Below are 23,109 nucleotides of genomic sequence, written 5' to 3'. Positions count from 1 at the left end.
GATTCCTCGGACGAAGATTGATGGCTTTAGAAGTTTTTGTGGGTATATCTCTATGTAAACCCTCACGAGACTATAACTCGTCCACTAGGGTCGCCTAGGGGTTCAAAGGCTTGATGCACATGATAAATGCATTCGTTGTTCCGTCGACAAGGAGTTAGATTTTATGTTTCAATCAATGTAGTAACCAAAATTGCATGAATAAAATGAATTACATCTTCCCATATTCTGTTTTCTGTTGGGTATAACTAAAGGTCGGCAAAGTTACATTGCCGACTTTTCTGTTTTCTGTTTTCTGTTTTCTGTTGGGTATAAATATTTCTGTTGGCTTGATGCACATGATAAATGCATTCGTTGTTTTCGTTTTAGCTTGGATACTTCAAGCCAAGATCAGGACGATGGCCGACAATGTTAGAAATTATTTGCATGCTGACTATATGTCAGCCGACAATGTTAGAAATTATTGGCATGACGGGTATATGATAGCCGGCATTGTAGGAAATATTTATATGCCGACCATAAGATAGATGGTCCCAAGGTAGACGACATATTCTTCATTCATAGACCATTCCGGCCAGAAATAGTCGGTGTTTTCTTCATCCGCAGACCATGCCGGCTATACTTAGTCGGCACCTTATTCAAACGTCGACCTTGCCGGCCAAAGTTAGTCGGCACCTTATTCAATCTTCGGCCTTGCCGACTTTTCACATTTTGAGAACCGGAATTTTTGATCGAAATCGAACTCATAAGATAGACAAAAGGTTTAATCTACTGAATTCTTATTTTCAAAATTTTAATATAAACTCAATTAGTTAAGTTAATCAAAAATTTTAGTATTAATTAAAATAGGGTATATTAGCCATTTAGAAAATACATGGTTAAGAGTTGGCCTATTTTACTTCAAAATGACCCAGGTTTTGTCTCATTAGGTATATCCCAATTTGGCCAGGATAATTTACTCACAACACCATAAAATTTCAAATGTTCTGAACTTTAATATGAATCAGAGTTACATGGTCACAGTATTAAAAAGAATGTACTTTGACATAAGTTTGAAGTTCATACAAGTTGTTGCATGAATCTATAATACGAAGGCTGTTATTGGGGCGTCACATTTCTTTAGAGGGGCGTCACCTAATAAGACAAAAACGGGTCACCCATAAGTAATATCAAAAACCCCTTATCTTAAATAATTTTGTGATGACCAAACAACCCTTGTTTAGCTAATTTTAATTTAGTTTTAATATCTAATCTAATTAGGTTAAGAAGATGAATTTTGTTAAATACTTGTGAATTCTGGGACAAAGTTTTTGTGGGAAGAAAAACTAGAGAGAAGAGAAAAAAGAAAAATTTTGAAGATTTTTTTCAAAACCTAGATTTTTTTATTCACTCAACCAAAATGGATGAAACAAGTTACCAATTCGAGGTGGGTGAATCTTTGTATGATAGAGAAAACAAGTTTTACATTCCTCATGTTGGAGACTAAGAGATGGATGATTTGGTAGATGGTAGAGAGGGTTTAACACAATGTGATGATGAATCTCCACCAATTGAAGAAATAAATCAACAAAGTGAAGAACCAATGGTTGAAAATCAACTGGTACACCTCTAAATTATCTCCAATGGGTTCAACTTCACTCAAAACTAGCTTAAGTACGTAAAAAGTTTCAGATTTTTAGACTTTCATGGAAGATTACATCTGGGTTGGGCTTGGTTTCCAACCGTAAGTTAATTTTACGCCTGGTTTTGGAAGAGGGTTTGGTCTTCGTTTCCAACCGTAAGTTGGGTTTACGCCTAGGTTTGGGATAAATCTGACCGTAACTGGTTTCCAATAGGACAAAACTTGAGAATTATGCCTAGGTTATATTCATCCAAAACCCAGACGTAAATAATTTTGCATGGGTATTTATTACTTGTTTTACGTCTTGGTTAGGGTTTTGGATTTCCAAACGTAAGTGAAAACGTCTAGGTTAGATTTTATTCATTTCCAACCGTAATTGAAAATGTCTAGGTTAAAGGTTGAATTTTTCAACCGTAACCTTTCATATGCCTAAAACGTCTGGGTCCGTGTACCTTAAAAGTGGACGTAATTTTGGTTTTCCTTTTTTTTTTACTAATGATGTGATATTTTGGTTCATAGATCGTGCTTCCACCTAGATCAATGCCTTCTCAACCTAATGCAAACGAAATTCTAACTGAAGATTCTTCCCATCACTATTTGACTGACTTGGTAAGTGTTTTTTTCTTTTTTGAAACTAATGGAAAGATATGTTTTTGTTTTCTACTAATTTGTGTTTTTGGAACATGTAGACATGGAAAGATAAAGAAGATGCAAAGAAATGGGCTAGAGAACGTGGCAAGTTAATTATGTGTGTTATAGTTTGTAATTGATCGACCAATGATCGCCACTTTCAAATGGTTTGCGAGTGTAGTGGAACTAGCACAAGTCATGTGAAAAGGGGTACCGAAAATAAAGGAAAGACGAATAGGAAGAAAACTACTTTCACCAATAAGACTAAGTGCTCGTTCAAGCTTTAATTCAAGCACAATAAGGATAAGAATAATGCAAATGATTATTGGTATTTGGAGAAAGTTGTATGCGGTTGTCATAACCACCTAATACCGAAGACCTTGCTAAGCCATCCTTATGCGGCGGGCTTAATGATGAAGAAAAAATGATTGTAACTTCCATGACCGAAAACCGTATGAAACCCATTGATATACTCGGTCATATAAAGCTTTTAAACCCATCGAATGTTTCTACTTTGGCAACCATATACAACGTCAAAACAAAATTAAAAAATCAACAATGGGAAAATAGGAATCAAATGCAACAATTAAGGCATTTGGGAGAGAAGTATAATTACTCTGTTTTTCATAATGAAGATGAGGATGAACAAATAAAGAATCTCATATTGTCTCATCCCGAGTTTATACGGTTGGCGCGGTGCTCCAATCAAGTTCTTTTAATCGATTGCACGTACAAGACCAACAAGTATGAGATGCCGGTGTTCAACATTGTTGGACAAACTTCCACCAACTCTCCGTTTAGTGTCACGTTTTGCTTCTTGGAAAATGAGCTTGAAGAGATTTATGTGTGGGCACCAGAACAAGTGAAGTTATTCTACGTGGAAGGGTATACTCCAAAAGTCATTGTCACCGACAAGGAACAAGCATTGTTAAATGCAATAGCGAGGGTTTTCCCGGATGCTCATCACCTTCTTTGCACATTCCATCTATGGAATAACATTGAAACTAAATGCAAGACAATAATTCGTCCAACAAAGAAAAGTGAAATGACGAGAATAAAGAAACTACCGGTAGATAAACAAGAAGAAGCTAAAGAAAAATTCAAGAAGGATGACAAGTTGGCGGAACTAAGATAGGCTAGTTTCCAAAAGGATTGGGATGCCATGGCACACTCTCTCACAGTGGAAGATTATGAAGAACGATCTCGTATGTTATTGGATAGTTTGAGAAGTTATCCTAGTATGGTGAAGTATTTGGTGGACAATTGGTTGGATCTGCACAAAGAGAATTTTGTATCCGCATTCACGAACCGATACAGAAACTAGGCGTAAACCCAAAGTCCAAATTTCTTCAAAACATCCAGGAAGAATTACGCCTAGCTTTCAATCGAAACATAAAACTAAAATTACGCCTAGGTTCACGATGGGAAAATTCAATAACTAAACCTAGGCGTGAAATTGGAATTACCCTGGAAATCAACTAAACCTAGACGTGAACGACATGCAAATCAAAGTTTACGCTTGAATTAAACTAAACCTAGGCATAAGTTCTTCAAAAACTAAATTACGATTGAAAAATCTAGTATCGTACCCAGGCGTAACACTAGCAGAAAGTAAATAAAACCCTAATTTTACTTCGATTTCATTCGATTTAAGCACAAAAACGAGTACAAAAAGATGGGTTTGTTCGATTATTACCTTACATACACCATGGATGTTGTTGAGGAGTTTGAAAATTTGATTCTTCAATTGATTGGATCGGTGGAATGAGTTGAGGATGAAGTTGAGGTTGATTGAGATGTTGATTACCATCACTGGGATCAGTTTGCTTCCTCCTCATCTTTTATATAGATTTCAATCCAGCGATGTTAAGGTTTTCGAATCGCCGATTAATCGAAAACGATGAAATGAATTGATGTAGAAATAGAAATTTATTGTGAAGAAGAAGAAGAGAAAGAGGAGAAGAAGAAGAGAGCAGGAGTCAAAATGGTTGAAAATGTGAAGATTAGGTTTTTATTATGTTTTTCTTTTAGTTTTAATTGAAGGATAATTTTGATAAATTGCTATGAAATCAAAAATATCTCTTAACCAGATTTTTGATCACTAGATATCCAAGTAAAGCCCTTATAATAGAGTGTGACGCCCCAATAACAGCCTTCATAATATTACTATTAAACTCCAAAAGTCAAAATTCCTGACTTAAAAATGATCGTACTTCAGAATAAGCAACTGAAAAGGAACGTTATTCTGTAATAAACAAATTAAGTATCTAATCAATACACTAATGGCTATCAAGAAACCTTTCCGTGTAATAATTGTGATTACATATTCCAAAATTCATTGACAGTTGGATGGTCCTTGGGAATCCCACACACAGATCATACTTTGAATTCATCAAATTTCCTCGATTGCTACACCAACATAATCCGACCGTCATGATCAGATCACTACTGGATTTGAATTATATGATATAATACACGATGGATCAGTGAGCTAAAAATACACAAAACCAGTGGGACCGTTGATTGGACTGTAGAAGTATAAGGCGGGAATGGGAACTCTGATTAGTGTTGCAGGTCGGTGACTATAACGTGGTATGATGGAGTAATCTCACGGTTGACCCAAACAACGTGATTTGTTTTACTTCCACGTGTCGGTAACCCAATGTAATAAGTACTGTTCCAGAGCTTCCACCAATATAAGTGAAGGCTTTCTGTAGAAGAGAAGACAGTAGTCTGTGAGTAGCTCATCATCTCAATACTCAATAGACTCGCAGAAAAACAAATATTTTTAAACACATTTTGGGTATTACTGAGCGTTCTTGTTTGGGAGAATCGATAGAGAACCAGTGAGAGAAAAGCAGAAAGAAAACAACAGAGAACAGAAAGAAAGTTTTATTATAAAGAACGAATCCCCAATTGTGTTCTTATCTTTCTTTGTAAAACCAGAGTCAAAGTATTACAGGGAGAAAAAGAGAAACATACAGAGAAGAAGAAGAGTGAGAGATGGGTACGGGATGGAGAAGAGCATTTTGCACATCGTTACCAAGAGATGGTGAAGTGATAAGAAGAGAGAAACTAAAGAAAAGAAGTCCTAGTACTAGTCCAAGTCCAAGAAGTAGTAGCAGAAAAATTGGAGGTCTTTTTACTTCCACTAGTACTACTAAAACTAAAATCAAAAGTCATAGTTTGCCTTCAACACCACGTTTACAATCTCATCATCCAATCTCTGTTAGTCCTAGTTTACGTTGTAGAACTACTCCTCCTATGCCTCCTCAAAATGAAAACACCCCTAAACTTCAATGCAAAACGAAATCCTCTAAATTGTTTCAAACTTCATCTTCAGCACCATCTTCACCAAAATCTCCATTGAAATTTTCAATCTTTAAATCTGGTTCTCGCTTATCAAAGGTAACAAAAACAAAAACCCATTTCTCTGTTTGTTTTTTTTCGTTTTCAGCAGCTTTTACCTTTTTATTAACTGTTTACTAACTTTTCTGTTCTGATTTTTTTCTATGTTTTTGCAGAATACTTGTGGGATTTGTTCACAGAGCATGAAATCAGGTCAAGGTACAGCAATTTTTACAGCAGAATGCTCCCATTCTTTTCATTTCCATTGTATATCTTCTCATGTTAGAAATTCTCCCGTCAGTCTCGTTTGCCCTGTTTGTACTACTATCTGGAAAGAAGTACCGTTAATGGGACAAACCCTCAAACGCCAAATTGAACAAGAAATCATCACCAAACAATCTTCTTCACCGAAAACAGCAAATTCTGACCAATTGGAGATTAGGGTTTATGACGACGATGAACCATTATTATTATCTCCAACTGCCGGAGCTAAATTCAATTCAATACCAGAAACAGATGAAGAAGAAATCGAAGAGTTTCAAGGTTTTTTCGTAAATAATCCTGTTCTTCTACCTGTCACTCCCAAGTCTCCAGAAGAAACAGTGTTCAACGGCGGAGATTCATCGAGAAATGTTCAAGTTAGGTTACAACCGGAAGTAGCAGTGATCTCAGTAGGCCAAAACTACGAGAATTATGCTTTAACGGTCAAGATCAAAGCACCACCAGTAGCGCAGAATAGTAATCATGCGCCGTTTTCAGAACACGGGCGACGTGCGCCTATTGATTTAGTTACCGTTTTAGATTTAAGTGGTAATATGAACGGCTCAAAATTACATATGCTTAAACGCGCCATGCGCTTAGTTATTTCTTCACTCGATTCATCTGATCGGCTTGCAATAGTCGGCTTCTCATCAACTACCAAACGGCTATTACCTTTGAGGAGAATGTCTCCTCAAGGTCAACGGTCAGCGCGCCGTATTATTGATCGGCTCATTTGTGGCCAAGGTACCATCAGCGTTGTTAACGATGGTCTGAGAAAAGCTGCCAAAGTTCTTGAAGATCGCAGGGAGAGAAATCCTGTTGCTAGTGTTATGCTATTATCAGACGGCCAGGACGACGGTGTTCCATCGAATCAACAACGCTGTCTATTGTCGTCATCCCAGACGCGTTTCGCTCACCTAGAGATTCCTGTGCATTCTTCCGGGTTTGGTGATAAAATTGGGTTCAGTCATGAGCCGGCTGAGGACGCATTTGCGAGATGTGTTGGTGGCCTATTGAGTGTGGTGACCCAAGATCTTAGGCTGCAGTTAGGTTTCGCTCCTGGATCAGATATAGCTGATACTGCAGCAATTTATTCTTATAGTGGGCGGCCGGCATTACTTTCTGGTAACGGTTCAGGTCTTGTGCGGCTCGGGGATCTTTACGCGGAGGAGGAGAGAGAGTTACTGGTGGAGTTAAGGGTTCCAACTGGATTAATTGACGCACACCATCTGATGTCTGCCAGATCTTCATATAGAGATCCAGTTACTCAGGATGTGATATATGGTGATGAACAAATTCTACAAGTACCAAGTGCACAAACTGTCAGATCATCGAATCCGAAGATCGAGCGTCTGAGAAATCTTTTTGTTACAACTCGGTCTATAGCTGAGAGTCGACGACTTGTTGAATACAATGATGTATCGAGCGCAATCCATTTACTTTCTTCCGCCAGAGCATTATTAACGCAATCCAGCTCGATATCAGCTGAAGAGTATATTCATTGCTTAGAAATTGATTTGGCTGACTTGCATCGGCGCAAACAATATCAGCAGCAGCAGCAACAAATACAACGGCAGAAGTCACGCGAGAGGGAAATGGCATTTCTTGATGAGAATGGGGAGCCTCTTACACCAACATCAGCGTGGCGAGCAGCAGAGAAACTTGCTAAAGTGGCAATTATGAAAAAATCCATGAACAGAGTGAGCGATTTACATGGTTTTGAGAGTGCGAGATTCTAGAGAAGAAGAGTGAAAAGAAAATGTAATTTCTCTTCTTCTTTTAGTAGAAATTTATAGGGTGTAAAGAAACGAAATGAAATGAATTTCAAGAGAGAGGGAGTTTAGTCAGTGATTTTCATTTCTGATATGATTGTAACTTTCAGTTTGCTACTGCCATTTTAAAAATTTGTATGGTAACTTCCCTTAACACCGAAGAGAAGTAAAGATTTTAATTACCATGGTAGTCTCTATCTCAAAGCTTGGTCAATTGGTCTTCCTTTAAGTTAAGTGGACATGGAAATGTGTCATTACAGGTATGCTGTTTTGTACTTGGAACAGAATGATTCCATGGTTCTAGCTAAGACTTAAAGAATTTATTGATGGAGGACCAATTATTAGCGAACACACAAGGCGATTCCCAATCATGGAGGACCCTATTCAATAGGGTTATTGATTTGAAATGTGAATGAACCGGACACACAAAATGATCAGTTTGTTTACGATCTCAAGCTTGTTGGATTAACTTCAACATAGAAGTCACTGACAAGCTGGTTAGGATAAGATTAGGAAACTGATGTAATCCTAAGGGAATTAGAAGTCATCTAGTTCTAAGAAAAAGAAAGACATATAATAAGGTAATAGGACTAGGAAAAGGAATTCATAGTTATATATATATATATGCTCACCAAAGTTGTGGTTGATCATATGAGCAAGATTAGAACTTATGTTTAGTTTTGAGAGATTTTTTAAACATCAATAAAGAGAGTTGTCTTTATATAAGCTAAATTTCATCTTGCAGTTGCCATTAATGCTTTCCACATTTAAATCTTCTATCCAGCTCGGGGTTCACTCCGTTCTCAATGTTAAATTGGTCCCAACTTGCAGATCAAATGGTATCACCCATAAATTCATGGGGATAATTCACATTAAAAATCCAAATATCGGGCTCTTCTCAGATACCCTACGAAACTAAAAATATGCTTAAAAACCTTACAAAGTTCTATCCTAAACTGAATTCAATATTGCTTGACCACTCCTCCCCAACTGAGAGGTTTACAACATGTTTGGCAAAGGCATCAGCACTGTCGATCTTGACTTAAAAAATACTAACAAGTTTCGATGGTGGATTTGGGAATAAAGTGTACAACGGTGGCTTAAGAAATTTATGCTTGCATGGATGACTGCTTCTTTGGTTTTTGCGCCTTCCAGTTACATGCTTGCATTTACTTTTTGATGGAGTATCGAGTACAAATTCTAGCATGTATTATTTGTTAATCCAAATTATCATCTGATACTGCTTCTTTCATATAGAATCGCAATTCTCACAAAATAGCAGCCGTTAACTAATTAACTAATTACAAAGTAATCGTGGAAATCATATAAACAAAAGCAGTTTCTTCATTCCATATAACACCACTTGAGAACTCCACAATAAGCTAAGACAACAATAGTAGCATTTGTTTGGCATGGCTCAAATTCAAAAGTTGGGTCTTGAGATAGCTGAAGTCAAGTGCTCTGCCACCAAGTTTTATGGGTTCTATAAGAACAACATTACCCAACTAGTGAAATGTTTTCCTGAAATTTATAAGAGCCGAGATGGAGCTAGTGTTGGCAGTGCCAGGCTCTGGAAATATGAACTTGGTACGTATATATATGTTAATTCTACTTTAGCTACTGGATTTTTTGTTGTCAGTGTCGTTGTCAAAGTGATTAATTTTTTATCGTCATTCGTAGCATGAATCACTTTGACATGGTGAAAAAAACTTGTACTGTATTCTTGAAATCTGACGATAATTGGAGAAATCATAAGTCCTACCTATTAATTGATAGATGGACTACGCCACACGCTCAAGGAGAGGACAGTGGCTGTTAACGACGAAAGCAAGTCGATCACCTGGAACTTTTACGGGGGAGAACTGATGAATTATTAGAGCAAGTCTTATGGTGGAATCCAACCTATTCTAAATGTGGAAAAATCATGGAATGTCAAGTCTAGTGGTTTCTAAGTTGGGGTATTCCACAGAAAATCCAAGCAAGGTTTCATGGTTTGGTGGAAGGGTCCGTGGAATCCATCTAAACGCCAATAAGAATAGCTCTAAAAAAACGCTATTAAGAATAGCGTTTTTTTTATCCGTAGATTTAAAATGAGTTGTTGAAATCTAACGGCTGAAAAAAAAAGCGCTATGCTTAATAACGTTTTTGTAGCGCTATTCTTAATAGCGTTTTTTTAGCGCTATTAAGAATGGCGTTTTCACTATTCCACCACTACACTTGCACTTCCATCCACAATTCCAAATGCTGAGGTGGCGTGGAAGATGGAACTCTTCCACCATAAGACTTGCTCTTATAAAAGCTTTGGATTCAAGTTGATCTTTGTTACCCGAAAGGGTGAGGAAAGGGTGAGGGACGCTGCTCCGTGAAATGGTCTGTGGAATTTGAGAAGGCCAATGAAGATGTCCCTTCTCCAACTGCTTATATAAACTTGTTGGGTAAGATTACCCGAGGGCTGCCTTCGCAACTACTCTGATTGTGATGCTAAATATGCACATCTACATATATTTAGTCGTATCAGACTACAAGCTGTGTCGACCTACTACTTTGTAATGGAATAACCCATTCACTGAGATGGATTGCTAATTTATGCCTGAATTTGAGTTTTTTGATGTCTGTCGTTGACAAAGTCAAGGAACAAGATAACAAGTTCTATAAGATGAGCAAAACAAAAGCAATAATTTAATTTTGGCTGAAGTGAAAGACCAAATTTTCATGAGACGGTATATCCCTCCAATAATTTGTTAATCAATGGCATTAGGCTCTCTTTGCAAGTACAGAGGTAGAAACTATTTTATTTACTCCTATTTTTTTGTTAAAGGGAATAGAGCAAAAGAATCACAACTCATATGATACGAACCTCCATCAGCAAAATTTTTTACCAAAAACATAACACCATGACAGGATTTTGGGCCTCACCTGATGCTGATGATAAATTTTTGCTATTATTGACAATGAAATATACTGTTCTTTTGTCGTCCAACCTATTGCATTTTTAAGGTAAATGTGCTCATGGGCCACAATTGTTTTTTTTTAAAACATTTACTATTAAAATTTAAAACATTTACTGGGGACAGAAGATCCCAAGCCAAATTCAAAACAGTACTTGCTTACCATCTCGACTATCGCTATGACTTTTGAGACAACTAAACATACAAGTATATATCCCATAAAATCGGCAGTTGATCTTAAAGACTCAGAGGACATTAACATGCCTACAACGCCAGAACAGTAACTTTCTAATATACTGTCAATGTGCACAAACACCTCAAATTGCCTAGTGAACCAGTCATAATAACAGGAACTGCAACACACGAAGAGAACCAAGTTTCCCTTCCTGACATGTTAGTTTGACAAGATCACATAAAAACTAGTTTTGAACGGAAAAAGGTAGTAGAAGAATAAAGGAAACTGCGATGGCTCTTTCGTAGTAGAAGATTTAACATGAATCTAAAAAGAATTTCTATTTACATCAAGGTTATCATTCATCCACTCTTCCCATACAAACCCCAACTAAGTACAAAGACATTGCCACTGAGTAACAAAGCTATCTACCACTTGATTTCAGTCCATCAAGACAGAAAGAACGGAGAGACACAAAGATAAGAGTAAGTACCTGTTTTCACATGAAGACCATATAAATATTACACAAGATTGTGTTCTTCGTCAGAAATGAAGCTGCCTACACTGCGCAACTGTCGCCTCAAGCGGGCAATATGGGCATTTAAACGTGCGTGTGCTGCTTTTTGAGAGCTTCACGATGGACTGCTTGCATAAAACGTGACCACATGGCATCAACATTGGTGGGTTCTCATCACTCCCTTGATCTCTTGATACAGGGCAAACAAATATTGAATGAAATTGAAACTCCTTCCCCAAATCCACAGGCACTGGCAACTGCTTCATGGCTTGCCAATCTTGCTTCTTTGCAGCCATCACACTTGCTAGCTTCAATAAAGTAGGCAACCCTTGAATCCCAGCTGAAATCGCCACACTCAATGGGCTCTCCCTTGACTGCCCTATAAGACTGCAAAACTGCTCCATCACTTCCTCAGATAATTTCTCCCAGTGGGTTGGAGAAAGGAGCTCAGAATACGGGGAACTCTCAAGTCGGCCAGCCCATAACAGAGAAGCCATTAACTTCTGAATCTCAGCAAAGTGTAGAGGAGCAAATGGAGTAAAGTAAGCCCTTGCATATGCGAGTGCGTCATCTCTGTTTCCGGTTTTCAGTATCTCCACAAACTGCAATCTGTGAAGTTTCAACTCAAGGCTCGACCCGTTCTGAATAAGAAGGGCATGGTTGGAGGACGCCCAAGTCAATGCCGGCTGCAGATTTCTGGAACTCATTGCCTCTAGTATTTTGTACATCTCCAAGAAAGGGGACTTTAGATTAGCTATTTCTGGTTCCTTAGCCTCATATATGAAGCAATCACCTAGGTCAAAGTGCCCCAGTCGATAGAAGTGGCAAGCAATAATTTGATTCACCGTGTGTATATCAAAATCAACGGTCCTGTAAGCCTTGGATATGTCCGAATTGAAAGACTTATCGAGGAGTTTCGCGTACTTGCTTAATGCTACATTTAGCTCTTTCTGTGAACCTTCAAGTTGATTAAGAGGTCCTATCTCATTCAGCTTGTTGTTTAGTTCTGTGAGGATAGCTTTCTGATCAGTAGGAATAGAATGGTCCTGAAATGAGTTCACTTTTACTAGTGCTTTTTCGATTTCATGCGCAATCTGATCAATAGCTTCTTGGGTTTTAGAAAATGAAACCCTTTGCTTCTTGGCAACACGGTCAAATGCATCCTTGATGGTACTTAGTTCCATTCCTCTAGTTACTGACTGGAAATCAATTCTCAACCTGTATAAAAAATAAGGGATCAAAACAACAGCTCCTGGAAAAGTGACGAGGAATATCATGCGTATGCTGTGTTGGAGACTAATAAAGAGGGAGACTGAAACAAGAACAGAAGTAGTACGAATAAAACTTAATACTTACTTATCGTAAAAGACCTAAAGACAATAGGCAATAAACAATATAAAGTAACCAATTGTAAAACTGTAACAGATGCATATATACATACTAAGAAATTTTTCTAGTCGCGGGAATCATCCGGTAGTAACTAATCTAATTTATTGGTATGAATGATCAAGAATGACCGAGATAGGCAGTAAGTTTCTAATTAAAAACCAAGAAGTAACTTTTAACAGAATTTCAACTTTTTACTTCCAAAACTACCAAACCGGATAACCAAAGAGATCAGTACTTTATAGCTCGATCAAGCACTATATACCTACGCCCTCATAGATTCTAGGAGATCTGCAAATAAGGAACTGAGATATCTTTTGGAAGAAAAGCATGGCAACGTCATAAGGAAAAATTATCAAGGATGTTGAGAGTTGGGACGGAGTCAACAAGGGTCCTCATGGTAGTAAAAGATTTCCGTGGTAAGTCTTTAATGATACTATAGTTTGTTAGCAGGAATCCACATTCTCATTAACACCTTCATACCCTATTTATACTGATCTGTAGGTCCACTTGAAGATGAATATTTCATCCATGTACACCGTACATACACATTCTGGTTAGTCTAGAGAAATAAGATAATAAATGGACAAAGTAGCTCGGAATAGGATGCATAAGATCAGAATAATTGCAGTAAACTGAATAATATAGCAAACAATTCAAAAACCGAGTAGATAAAGTCATTCTGTGGCCACTCTTTCTGAGCATGTGTTAGAAACTATACCCAATTCCACGACGAATGGTGAATGTGGTGAAATACTTTTTCCACAAAATGAATCAAAATGCTCAGAAGATGGTCAAACAGCTGCGCTAGAAGATCAGAAAGTTAAGGCATACGCTCTCATGATCTACTCCATTAGACCTTAATTAGGTAGTAGAACTCTTCGTTGTAAATCATTGCCACAAAAAGAAATTGGAGGTCTCCTAAGTTCATAATGTAATTAAATCATGAAGGAAATAAGCAACCGTATTTATATCCGTATTAAATCATGAAGGAAATCAGAGGTCTCCTAACTTAAAGACTTCCAAAAATTATACCCGTATTTAGGTCACTGTATGAATTGGCTTGTCCATAAAGAAGCTAAAAATAAGGCTGAAGGACCAAATTTCAGAACTACAGTTAGGACATGTGTAATTTTAACATTAAAGGACATATGACACATATATGCAAAATCAATTTCATACATGCAAGCCTAATTTGCAAGCATGCATCTTCTAAACTGTGTGAGAGGGGTTAAATTTAGAAAAGGTAGCAGGAAAGAGGACCCGTTCAAACTAGTCGAGGCATTTTAACAAAACAAAAACGTAAGAAGACCTTCAAAATTGATTGAGTTTCAAATGGTGGGCCAGGCCTTCAGCCTCAAGAAAATATATGCATGCCTTGAAACTAAATGAGACTTGAAAATGAAAACGATCCATTTGGCTAATTTTCTGAAAAGATTTTAAGTTGACAGACCAACACACCCTTATGCGGGAATAGAAAATCAGATGGCATGGACTGTTTTAAACGGCGTAACTTTTTGACGATAAAGGTCAAAACATAGTGAGTTGGTTACAGAAGTTAGACATGCATAACAGTTGCTTCCTCGAACATCAAATGGATGTCAAGTTGTCTACCAATTACATAAGAGTGAATAGCAAAAGTATAGAGATAATTCATATGATCCAGTTGTCAAGTTGTCTACCAGTGAGGAAGATCCAGTGGCAACATGTAGGAATATAGAGAGTATATAATTCATATTGTTAGAATACGGGCATCCAACTCAAAACCAATTGGCAATGAGTGGAGAGGCCCTAAGAGATTATAAACCGCAGGATCTTAGATTGCCCAAATAATGTGGGACTAATAATCTCAACACGCCCCCTCACGTGTAACCTCGTTGGGTCTTACACGTGGACAATAAATCGGGTGACGCGGGGTAAAGGCGCGGTCTAAAGACTCGTCGCAAATAGCCTGCTATGATACCATGTTAGAATACGGGCATCCAACTCAAAACCAATTGGCAATGTTAGATTATAAACCGCAGGATCTTAGATTGCCCAAATAATGTGGGACTAATAATCTCAACATGATTCAGAAGAAATTCAAAATCAGCATAAGAACAGAAAGAGGACGAAGAAAAAAAGGTCACAAACAGTAAACATACCATAATCAAATATTTAGGAACTGCTATATCTTGAATATGCAACTCAACTCTCTACCAAACCAAGCATTAAATATTGATGTATTACTTGGTCAATGATGAGCAAAAGTTATAACATACCAAATTATTAACATCACCATAAAGGCATAAACTGAAAAACCATAACGAATCAATTACCTTTCTGATACTTCTTCTTCAGCCAAAAACTTTTCCTGAAACAAGCAAACAAGAGCAATAAGAACCCAGACTGGTATCTGTCTATTTTTATATAACTGACTAAATTTTTTACGAAATCAATTGAAGAAAAAGATTGTAACAAAAAGAAACTGACATAGTATACATATGTCTCCTTTAATTTCCAAGGTAACAACAAAATCAACTAAAATTACTAATTAAACACAGAGTCCCTAACTCATAAGTTTCTAACCAAAAGCTTCCGATTCATAACGTCAATTTCCCATTAAATCCCACTAGAGACACCAACTAGTAACATGCCTAAATCAAACTTCATAATTATAATGCCCCGATAAGTGATTATCATGCAAATAATTCAAGCCCTAATTGTCAAAATTCCAATTCGATGACTCAAATCCATTCGAGTAACTAAAAGATCTAATCTTTACAGAACACAAACTTCTAACTTCAGACGAATTCAGCTAATAAGTTAAATAATCACCAATCGTAATTCACAAGATTGCTTGGAAACCTAATAACCAAGTAGTTACAAATATCAAACTATTTATTAGCAGAACAAATAATTGGACAATAAGTAGCTACGAATCAATCGAAGAAGATGTACAAATCAGATCGAAATTGAAAATAACATCAAGCTCGATAATAACATAGAAAGTTCGGATTTTTATGTAAGAAGTGTTACCTATAGAGATAGAGAGGGGGATCTTTCGAAGAACACCGTAGAGAAGAGAATAGAAGCGAGAGGAAGGGATCTTATTGAAAAACCTTTGTGGGCCTCCTCGTTTTTTTCTTTTTTGGATGGTCTATGGATTAGATCAATCATTTATGATCGTAGGGTAAGTCATGATTGCTAAAGAAACTCATTATAGGGGCTGTTGAATCCTTTGGAAAGACTTCATCCGTGATAGTAAGTAGAAATTGACGTTTAGTCCCGGGCTTAGGATGTTTTAGTCCTGTACCCTCAAGCCTAGTACGAGGAGATCCAAATCTACCGAATTCAAGACGAGTCACTCGTTTTATGTACGATTAAGTCCAAAATAAATTTTTCCTATGATAATTATGCCCATCACCTAAATATTTCTCTTCTTGGTTCAGTTTCAATTTTCATTTCTTCTTCGTGATTCAGCTCTCACGCTCATCGAGATAGATACTAGTTCGAATTTCTTTTTCGATTCATGATGAGGGATTGGATTTACAATTATCCCATTTAAATCTTTGTTTTGAGAGCAAAATTCGAAAAATTTCCACAAAATTTTGTAAATCTCATTTCAAATAAGTTTTACCTAGTTTTCAATCTTTGTTTCTGATCTAAAATCGAACAAAGATTCCTCAAAATTTAGAGACAGAATTGTTGAAGACTAATAGAGATTCAAATTTCAACCTTATTTCTCTCCGGCAACAAAGGTACGATTTCTGAATCATACTCTGCCTTTGTGTTTTGTTGATTATGTTCGTAAGGATAGATAGGCATGGTTTGATTTGCTTAAGCTCTGATAGTTGCTTGTAGGGCTGCACATAACCGACTCGACCCGCCGACCCGACCCACACCCGTCGAAAAATACCCGTACCCGAACCGACCCACCTAGGTATGGGTCGACTATGGGTGAGGCACGTGAAAACCACCGTATGTTGGGTCGGTTGCGGGTAGGAACTTCCTTCACCCGACCCGACCCACCAACCCGCCCAATATTCCCTAGCATGCTACCCCTTAGATTTTCTATCCTAGAATGAATCTCAGCCATTGGATTGAAAAAATAAAATACCTAACCCTAACTAAGCATCGCACTCGCAGCCCACACCTATCACTTCGGCCTCTTCTTCTCTCCTTCTCAGAGACAGAGTCACGGAGACTCTTCTTCCTTCGTCAATTCGTTGTTCTTGAATCTTGATTAGTGAACTGAAGGTATGGATCAACTTAAAACTTATTCCCAACTAGTTGAACTCTATGTATTGTTGATTGTTCTTGAATTTCTAAATAAATTTACGGATTCATTTGAAATTGATTTCAATTTCCCGCAAGATATAAAATATGACGGGTAACCCACCACCCGACCCGACCCAACCCGCCTTATTGTGGGTCGGGTGAAAAGCGACCCATTGTTATGGTGGGTCGGTTGCGGGTGAAAAATTCAATTACCCACAAGCAATGGGTCGGGTGGTGGGTGAGGCCAAACCCGACCCAACCCGACCCATGTGCAGCCCTAGTTGCTTGTATAACTATTATTACTTAAGATTTATTTATTTATTTATTTATTTTGTGTGTTATACCTAACTAATTTTATTTATACATTCTTTGTTTTGTTTTGAGGTACTGTAGGTGTTGGTTTTGCATTATTAAATGAGATAGCACTGTGTTGAATCTGTATGAAATGGAAGTGGTAATGGGCGAGGTGGCACCAACTGCTCCATCATAGACGCTGACAACAATGAATTTCAGATGAAGTAATAGCGACTTAATAGTTGCAGCATCTCAGATCACAAGTGGTCTAGTTGCAGCTTTTATGTATTGTCATTTGTGGCTAAGCTAGATCCTGCTGATGATTAGATGGCTGAGATGTTCAAATAAAAATGGATTTTGAGGGTTGCAGTGTACGATTGGGTTTATTCTCAGTTGGGAGAAATGGAGGAACTGTCTCGAATTGATAGGTCATACTTGGCCTGTATTTTATGCTATTGAAAATCAGAGGAGAAACTGAAGCTTACAGCCATGAGTTCGTTGGGTATTTGCTAATGCTGGTGGTGTCTCGAGTACCCACGATGGGATTTGTTTGTTGCTGGTGTTGATTATTAGTGGATGTACAGGTAGCTCGGACATGAAATAAACCCAAGTTATAAATCAAACTGGTAGTGTATTGCGAGTCTTCAGCCGATGGTTTTTCCTTTTTGAAGTAGTGGTGCATCTCTGGTAAAATAAGAACTAATAAATACTTTAATTTTTTTTTTATTCTTTAGTGTGTACATGAGCAAGCAGAAGATGCACTGAAAAAGAATAAAATAAGAAGCCGCTTAATGATGAGAAGCTTTATAGAGGTGTACTGGGTATACAGATCGTAAAGCTTGTTTAGGAGAGAATATACAGTTGCTGGTGACAAATCTGGTGGAGCACATGGACCACTTATGGCTTCTACTCATGTTAGGACGTCTGCCAGGTAGGAATATCAACTAGATATATATGTAATGATTATAAGGATACTGGTTATTATGAGTTTGGAGATTCTTGCAAGTTTATGCATGATAGAGAAGATTATAAGTCTGGATGGCATACAGAGAGGGAACGGGCCGGAGGAAGCTGAGAAGATTTGAAGGAGGAACTTAGCTTTCTTTGAGCATTAAGGTACTTATTTCTTAACTTGAAACTCCCGCGTAATATCCAAATTCTTTGATAATACTTATGTAAGTAATTGTGTCGTGTTTGATAATATATGCTTACGTAATTATCATCCTTCGAAACAATGACAATCACGATGGTGTAGACATTCGCGTAGAAACCCTATACAGTTCTCTTTTATAATGTTTTAGTTGGTTGGGATGGTCTTAGAATGTTTGAGATTGGAAACCCCTTTCTCTCAAGTACATCTAGGTTAGATCTTCTGTCATCAGTTTGTGCTGTTTTTAACAATTAAAGTGTCATATTTTGTGTTTCCCTTTTACATGAAAAGGGGAATTCTTACCATGTAATAGGTGTATTTTCTTGTACACCACTAATAGGTGTTTTTGCTTGGTGGTGTCCACCAAGAAGATGTTTCTTATGTCTAAAAATCTCAGCTCTTGTGATCATACTACACAAATCAAATCATCACACTGTTTCTATCGCCTACTAATGGCTAGCCATAATCCCAACCTGGATCAGCTGAGGGTATAACACGAGTGATGTTTTTCCAAAAGTTGTTGTAATAGTGGTAAATAATAGGTTCTTTTCAGATTTATGAAGGAAATAATTTTTAGATTTAATAAAAATAAAGCAAATTAATTTTCAAAGAGTGATGTCAAGATTTAAAATGGACTAAGGCTCCGGATTCACTATTACTTCAAGTTGATTGGTTACAAAAATATTTCATAATTATTATCTAGCTCTTTTTCCATTAAATCACTTATTAATCTATAAGGTGTCCAAATATTAAATTGTAATCCTTAAGCATGATTTATCAAAGAATTAATTCTAAGCATAAAACATCAAACTGATTCACAACTAATTAAGAAAACCATTTTTATCTGGGTTTTTTATTGATCCAAGTGAATTAAATAAAATAAATAATTAAGAAATTATAAAAAGAATTTACCAATCAAACATGAGTGAATAGCTCCTCTGTCGCCTCAGTCACCAGGTATTTTAGCCGCTCATCATGTTGGAAAACCTCTCAAAATATTTCATTGATTCTCACAAGTGTTTTACAAATGATGAAAAGGAAAATAATTGAGTAAATCGGGTGTTTGCAACACTTATAATTGTTGCAGAACACTGTTACAGAAACGATAGAAATAAACTGCTGTTGACGGTAACTCTAAGACCCTCACGTGTTAGTCGTTATCACTGTTGAAGAACGACTGCCCTGGTCCGTTCGTTCTTCGTGTTCTTCAATGGCAGCAGCAGCAGCAAAAACTTTCCTGTAACTTGATTTTCTCGCTCTGTTAATGCTCTATACTTCTCCCAAACTCTCCATAAACTTGCTAGCCTTTCTAAGACTCGAAAACCACCTATTTATAGCTCAACAGAGTCCCTTAAATTCGATCAAATCTCTGATTTCTCTTATCTGCCAGTTGGAACGATAATCCGTTCTGTTTTGCTTTTTCACGCTCTGTTAGCTATTAAATAGGTACCAAACTCTTCTTAAGACGTGAACAAGACTAAATACATGAATTTCCAGCGTCAAACTCTCCCAAATATCTCTCACAAATCTTTGAAACTTGAACAGCAGCGTGTGTGACCTGTTTGGGTCCTGTTTTGTTTCTCCGGCTATTCCAGCCCAATTGGCTGGGTCCAAACACATGTACATGGTCTTTTATCCTATATGAAGTCCAGCCCAGTTGATTCCCACGATTTAATCTCCCTAAAAACAGCTCAATGATTCGAACTCTTCGCTGTTCTTCACTGCAGCAACATTTCCCGCCAATTTTCAAGATTTGGAATTTGAAGATGGTTGCCCCTATCCAGAGTAGGGGTGTCGATAACAGGTACTTAGGGATGCCCTAGGTGGCCCTTATCCAAAGTGTGTGTGCCTTTATCAATTTCTCTTGGGTGCCTTTAGTACTTTTCTCCCACGCGCGTAAATACCGCTTTTCGAGCCAATTTCTCTGCACATGATTATTTCTCTAAAAATACCTACAAACACATAAAATACCATAATAAGTACAAAAATGGGTACTAACATTATACAAAATCGAGATGAATATAGACACATAAATGCGTCTATCAACGAGGCCATGGAGTCGACATTGATTACTACAAATTGGAAATATCTAAACCATAATAAATATGAATTTAGAGAATTCCCTAAACAATTATGTTTTGTCTGCGCCCAGAATGGACGAGGGGCATAAGCGTTGGAAGAATTTTCCTTTCCATATAATAGGTGTATTTTATTGTACACCTGTTATACGCGGTGCACATAAAAGTGCACTGTTTTTTTGTGTTTGTTATACGAGGTGTATATGCTTGTACACCAGTTATAGTTTAAGTTACAATTAGTTATCATAGTATTTGAGTATTTCTAGATTTTATTATCAGTCAGATAATAATTCAATTTCTAAGTGTTATGCGCTTATTTGAGTTCTTCAAGTATTTTATTTTATGAGTAATGTCCACAAGTTTGTTTACAAATTTGTAACCTTGTATTTTGTCATCTTAACTGAATCAGGAGTACTTCCCGAAATGATTCTGATCTATCAGTCATGTTTTGATATTTATTCTGCATATTAACTGTCACCACAAGAAGCATATGTTTCACTATAGTTAGCCCTATTTTCGTACATGAACTATAATATCTAGAATTAAATGAATTAATGTGTGGAAAAGAAACAATTGGTATAACTCATTCAAATTTCAGTAATGGCGGCATGAAATATTAAGATGATGATATTACATTTTGTTATTGATTGTTAATGTGTACACAGTTGTACACATGTGATTCTTAATGTGTACACAGTTGTACACATGTGATTCTTAATGTGTACATAATTGTACACATATTGATTTTTAATGTGTACATAGTTGTATACCCGTTCGTTAACGTGCACATAATTGTACACCTTTTAATCGTTAAGATATTGTGTGGCCTAGCGTACTAAACACGTGGTTCCTGGTTTAGAATTCATGTGACTTATCTAGGTTATGGAGCTATAAAGTCATTTTTTTTGGATTTTGTTAAAGTTACAGATCTCCCATCTTGCCCTTTCCTTGGGATTAGTTTGGAAGTTTCTAATTTTTAATTTTCATGGAATGGCTGTTGGTTTTTTAAGATTTTATAAAATGCAGTTGACATTATTTTGTTACAAGTTCAACCTGAGCTTCTAATATCTTATATTTCGTATTTCTTTAAACATTCCATAAGCTTATTAACCGCTTTACAGGAATTATAATATGATATGTAGTAATTATATGAATTATAATTTGATATGTATTTATACTGTTAGGTTATTTTGGTATCCTATTCTAATCTTGTTCTAATCTGTTTCCACTTTTGTTTGACAGCAAATGTGCCAAAAAATTGGTGAGCTTCCACGTCTAACCTGACTTGAACATTTATCCTCACTGACAAAGAGAGGTATGTTTCATAATTCTAATATGCTGGTCTCCTTGGTCTAATCTTAGTTCAGTCTTACATAATGCTCAGAAGAATGATACTGTGTAAGCCAAGTGATCTTTGAAATGGAATAAAGGATGCTTTATTCTAGCAATGCATGGTTTTTGGAGTTGCCAATTTAGCTTGACAGTGTCTCTTGTAAATTAAGTTACCATCCTTCTATAAGTCTACATATTGGTGCACCTGTATTGCAAGTGTATATATTGGTGCACCTAGAGTACAAATGTACATATTAGTGTACCTATAATATGTACCAGTGTACCTATAATATGTACCAGTGTACATATTTGCTTTCTACTTCGGATGGATCTTAACATTTATGTGCAGATATCTGGGAGTTTGTACGATTTTCCTACACCGATAATAATGTTTGAGAAGTTTTACTTGATTTAATTTTTTCTGTCCTAGATTTCATCTGTTTTGGTGAAATGTCAAATACTTTGCTAAGCTGCGATTGAATATATTTAAAACAATGCATTGATATTTCTTAATCGTCTCATGTAAACATGGGGTACTCTTTTTTTATCTGGGAAAAGGAAAAGCAAGCGTTAAGCAAGGAAGAACTCAGCTCCGGACATATGTGCGCTTCAGTGTGAGACATACAGAATAGATGGATGTGACTACTGTGAGTAGTTCTTGCACTGACATTTTTTATTAATTATGTTTTTTTTGAGACAGTGCATACGACCTACCATTTATCCTGAGAATGAAGTGGAGTTCTTATTTGTATCTATGCTCTTTTAGAATTCAAGTTGTTGTTGGTTTCATCTGGCACAAATGACAGATCTTCTAAAATGATCAAGTCAAAATATAAGATAACGTCCGAAAAACAAGTCACACTAGTTATAATTAAGAAATACCATGTCAAAATGTTGGGCTGGAAAATATCCCATGAAAAGTGAAAACCTTGATTTAAAACAATTTCCTGATACATAAACATTCTGGAAATTATTAGTCTCATTGTGGATTTTTGATGTAGTGGTCTCAAATTACTAATCTCTTTGTGATTGTTGAACTGATCATGCCTTATTTTGGTCTTTTTAATCGCATTTGCATTAGTCTCACTAAGTTTTCTTTATCTTAAACAATCTTCCATGTGTTTAATCTGAGTGGGGATCTTTTTGTAATGCTTTTGTAGTGGCTCCGTTGGGATTGCATTGCATGTATGCGGTACATACAAGGTTATTGAGAGGAAGAATACTGCTCAACAGAAAAAGTGGCTTGTGTTAGATTTGAATAATATGCTTGTTAGTGGTGCTTAGGTGGAGTTGTATGTGGTGTACAAAACGGTGCACCTTGTCTTGTCTTTGGATTTTCTGGA

At 36.8% G+C, this 23,109-nt stretch overlaps 2 protein-coding genes and 1 long non-coding RNA gene across 4 annotated transcripts; 2 read left to right on the top strand and 1 right to left on the bottom strand.

The window, feature by feature from the left end:
* Nucleotides 1-4,993: 4,993 nt before the first annotated feature.
* LOC113353138 (E3 ubiquitin-protein ligase WAV3-like) lies at nt 4,994-7,773 on the top strand. Its single transcript, XM_026596833.1, has 2 exons — nt 4,994-5,656; nt 5,773-7,773. Exons 1-2 carry the CDS (start codon nt 5,252-5,254, stop codon nt 7,594-7,596), a joined length of 2,229 nt encoding a protein of 742 aa, XP_026452618.1. The 5' UTR covers nt 4,994-5,251; the 3' UTR covers nt 7,597-7,773.
* A 3,255-nt stretch (nt 7,774-11,028) lies between these two features.
* LOC113347415 (protein RMD5 homolog) lies at nt 11,029-15,790 on the bottom strand. Its single transcript, XM_026591064.1, has 3 exons — nt 15,671-15,790; nt 14,971-15,005; nt 11,029-12,484 (listed from the first exon to the last, which is right to left on the bottom strand). The coding sequence occupies exon 3, from the start codon at nt 12,448-12,450 to the stop codon at nt 11,293-11,295; it is 1,158 nt and encodes a 385-aa protein (XP_026446849.1). The 5' UTR covers nt 12,451-12,484; nt 14,971-15,005; nt 15,671-15,790; the 3' UTR covers nt 11,029-11,292.
* A 463-nt stretch (nt 15,791-16,253) lies between these two features.
* LOC113353137 lies at nt 16,254-22,413 on the top strand. 2 transcript variants are annotated; one of them, XR_003361102.1, is made up of 6 exons: nt 16,254-16,392; nt 17,306-17,832; nt 17,941-18,137; nt 18,256-18,322; nt 21,677-21,749; nt 22,325-22,413. It is a non-coding gene; the product is annotated as an uncharacterized LOC113353137 (long non-coding RNA). The 2 variants fall into 2 exon arrangements; XR_003361101.1 differs by having other exon boundaries at nt 17,941-18,322.
* The last annotated feature ends 696 nt before the right edge of the window (nt 22,414-23,109 follow it).

Source organism: Papaver somniferum, chromosome 2, assembly GCF_003573695.1.
Source record: "Papaver somniferum cultivar HN1 chromosome 2, ASM357369v1, whole genome shotgun sequence".
NCBI lineage: Eukaryota > Viridiplantae > Streptophyta > Magnoliopsida > Ranunculales > Papaveraceae > Papaver > Papaver somniferum.
Note: the sequence above shows the minus strand (reverse complement) of the source record. Positions and strands in the feature narration are given on the sequence as shown.

Excerpts from the sequence above, each read along its gene's own strand:
- LOC113353138 (XM_026596833.1), top strand. The coding sequence starts at position 5,252 with ATGGGTACGGGATGGAGAAGAGCATTTTGCACATCGTTACCAAGAGAT. Across the intron at positions 5,657-5,772 it reads CTGGTTCTCGCTTATCAAAG|AATACTTGTGGGATTTGTTC; the intron begins GTAACAAAAACA and ends ATGTTTTTGCAG.
- LOC113347415 (XM_026591064.1), bottom strand. The coding sequence starts at position 12,450 with ATGGAACTAAGTACCATCAAGGATGCATTTGACCGTGTTGCCAAGAAG.